At 58.2% G+C, this 3,037-nt stretch overlaps 1 protein-coding gene across 1 annotated transcript in view; it reads left to right on the top strand.

The window, feature by feature from the left end:
* The window catches only part of POLRMT (polymerase (RNA) mitochondrial (DNA directed)), a gene marked incomplete at its 5' end in the record, with an annotated part of 11,797 nt that overhangs the window by 1,173 nt on the left and 7,587 nt on the right, over positions 1-3,037 (top strand). Inside the window, 6 exons of the mRNA XM_009071062.1 lie at positions 220-350; positions 686-872; positions 1,267-1,416; positions 1,657-1,824; positions 2,160-2,330; positions 2,745-2,984. Of these exons, the coding sequence (XP_009069310.1) occupies positions 220-350; positions 686-872; positions 1,267-1,416; positions 1,657-1,824; positions 2,160-2,330; positions 2,745-2,984 (1,047 nt within the window). The remainder of the gene's footprint in view (positions 1-219; positions 351-685; positions 873-1,266; positions 1,417-1,656; positions 1,825-2,159; positions 2,331-2,744; positions 2,985-3,037) is intronic.

Below are 3,037 nucleotides of genomic sequence, written 5' to 3'. Positions count from 1 at the left end.
TGTCACACCTGCCTTCACCTGCCAAGAAGTGCTTGGCTCCTGCCAGGAGGGATGGAGCTGGGGTGAGGCTACAGATCACCGTAAGGTAGCTTTGAGGGGAAGAAGGGATGAGGAAGGGGCAGGGTAGATGTGACTCAACCTGAACAGGAGCAGAGGGACATGAAGCTGTGATCTTGGGGCTGCTCGTGTCAGTGTCCACAGCCCCTTTCCCTTCCACAGGGTGAGTTGCTGCGCATCAGCAGGTTGTTCTCCATGCTGATGTCCATTGGCCTCCAGCCCAGCCTGGAGTCCTACGGGGCAGCACTGGAGTGCATGGGCCGGAACCAGGCGTCCCACAACGACATCTGCAGGTAACGCTGAGCCCCAGGGCAGCAGCTCCACAGCCTGTGCTCAGAGGAGCAGGAGGCACACTGGGGTCAGGAAGAGGTGCCCATGTGTGCACACGTGGATGCTCTGATGTACATCCTGCCCAGTGTGGAGTTGTGCCAGTGTAGCACATACCTGTGGGGCTGAGCTCAGCCCCGGTGGGACAGTGAGGCCACAGCTCCACAGAGGGATGGACACCTGATCCCTGTAACCTGAGGCGGGTGATGACCTTGTGGGATGAGCTGTGCTGAGGCAGCTCCTGCACAACGTGCACAGGCCCCTGGGGAAGATCAAGCCTGTCCTGTCTGCCCCTCCTCAGGTACCTGCAGTGGCTGAAGAGTGATGGCTTCCATGTGGATGAGCTCTTCCAAAAGTGCTCCTTTGAGGAAGATGAGAAGGAGGAGGTGCTGAGGGCCATCAGGATTGTCCAGCCCAACTACCAGCTGCCTTCTCCACCCAACCCCCAGACCTGCAAGACTTCGCTGCTCAAGGACTTCTACTCCAAAGTAAGCCACATGGGGAGCTGTCGGAGCTGGCCAGGTGATGTTCGTGTGTGTTCTTAGGTCCAGCCCAGGACTCTATAAGGGAAGAACCTTTTAGCCTGATGTCTGCTCAGTAGCCCACACAAATCATGAATGATGTTACCCACGGCCTTATGGAGGAGCAGTGAAGCCCAGGGCTGGCAGGGGGCTGGAGGTGACCTCCATGTGCTGGAGTGGGGACTTGGGTAGCTGCTTGGCCATGACAAAGGAGCAACCAGCGACCTCTGGACCCAGAGGTCCTAGCAAGGTGCCCTCAGCCCAGACTGCTACCACAAGACTCTGGCAGGGAAGCTGGGGAGCATGAGCATGGCTCTTTTTCTTCCTGCTTTCTGCACTAACTGCCTCGCTCTTGTTGCAGAAGAAGGCAGTGTCATACCCCAAACTGGATTTCTCTCTGGAAGAGTTGCGAGAACGTTTCCAGCAGCAGCTGGAGATGGAGCTGAACAACACCATAACCATCGAGTCAGTGGAGGCAGCCAAACCCCTGACGCCGCAGGCCGTCCGTGCGGTACAGCTCAGGGGATCTAGGGGCAAGGGGACACTGCAGTCCTTGGGACCTGTGGGAGAGACCTGGGGGTCTGGGGGCAGGGGGACACTGCAGTCCTTGGGACCTGTGGGAGAGACCTGGGGGTCTGGGGGCAGGGGGACACTGCAGCCCTTGGGACCTGTGGGAGAGACGTGGGGGTCCAAGGGCTAAAGAGGAGGGTAGCCCCCCCTGATCTGCTCTCTTGCTTCCCTTTGTGTGCAGCGTGAGCTGCTGAGCACCCTCCGCTCCCAGTGGCATGACACCATCCTCCAGGCCCTGCAGAAGTCCAAGCACAGCATGGCCAAGCGCAAGAGAATGTCGAGGCACAACAGCATCTACCCTTACCTGTGCCTGCTGCCAGATGAGGAGTATGTGGACATCATGCTGCAGGTAGGAGCCTGCCCTGCCCTCACAGGAGCGGGGCCAGACTCTTGGCCATGGGGCTGTCACAGAGCCCATGATGTGCTGCTTTGAGCTGGTAGAATTGGAATTTCTAGGGTGTTTTCCCAGGTTATTAGGTGTAGGCTCTGTCTGCTCCCTGTGTGGAGCAGCCAGAGAAGCCCCTGCTTTGTCCTGATGATGTTTCCTTCCTCACAATCTGCTCAGCATTGTGAGAATCAGCATCTTTCTGTGCTCCTCACACAGAAGCTTTAATTTCTGCTCTGTCTTTCTGCTCCATCTCTCTGTTCCTCCCTTCTGAGACCCTTTGCCTTCTCCTTTTCCAGGTCCTCAGTGCCCTCTCTCCACAAGGAGAGTCCCTGGCTGTCCTGGCCAGGGAGCTGAGCAACAAAGTCTACAACAAGTACGTCATCCAGAGGAAGCTGCGCAGCCGCCACCTGGAGAAAGTGCAGGCAGTCTATGAGAACTACATTCACCTGCTGGCCAAGGACAGCCAGGTAGGAGCCCCTGGAGCCAGGTGTCCCATGCAGGGGGGAGGGGAGAAGGGGGCCAAGAACACTGCCCTGGGCACCTTAAGGGCTAGGGGAGCAGGTCATTTGCAGAGCTGAGTGCACACAGTGTGGCAGGGCCAGGCAGGTCTGCAGCCTGGGAGGGAGGGGCAGGATGGTCTGGGGATGGGGTGCCAGCACAGGGATGTGGTGAGAGGAAGGGCTTTGCAGCACTGCTGTGCAGGTTCTCTTTGAGCTTGCCCCACCCACCCTTACCCAAGTACCCCTGTCAGGGAGGACTCACAGGGACACAAAGACAGGAGGGTCCTTCTCAGAGCCATGTCCCAGGTAGATAGATCCCATCCCTGGGAGCAGCATGGTTTGCACCTCTAGCTGGCCTTATATTCTCCTGTCACCTCCCAGCCTGAGCCATACTTGCCACGGGAATACTGGGAGAAGCTGGTGGCAGAAGCAGGCTTTGGGCCATCCCTGACCTCGAGGGACGGCAGCTGGCCCTACGTGCTCCTCATGCGCCTGGGCATGCACATGCTGGAGCTTGTGGTGAAGTCTGTCAAGGTGCCCAGGAACATTCTCAATCCTCGCCTGGAGCCCAAACCTGTCCCCGTCCTCTACCACATCTACTCCTTTCACAGCACCTGGCAGGTGAGTCTTGTCCTGGGGCCTCGGACTGTGCAGGTCACTCCTTCCTTGGAATA

Source organism: Acanthisitta chloris, unplaced genomic scaffold (assembly GCF_000695815.1).
Source record: "Acanthisitta chloris isolate BGI_N310 unplaced genomic scaffold, ASM69581v1 scaffold6220, whole genome shotgun sequence".
NCBI classification, from domain to species: Eukaryota; Metazoa; Chordata; class Aves; order Passeriformes; family Acanthisittidae; genus Acanthisitta; species Acanthisitta chloris.
The sequence above is the reverse complement of the archived record's forward strand: the minus strand, read 5'-3'. Positions and strand labels throughout refer to the sequence as shown.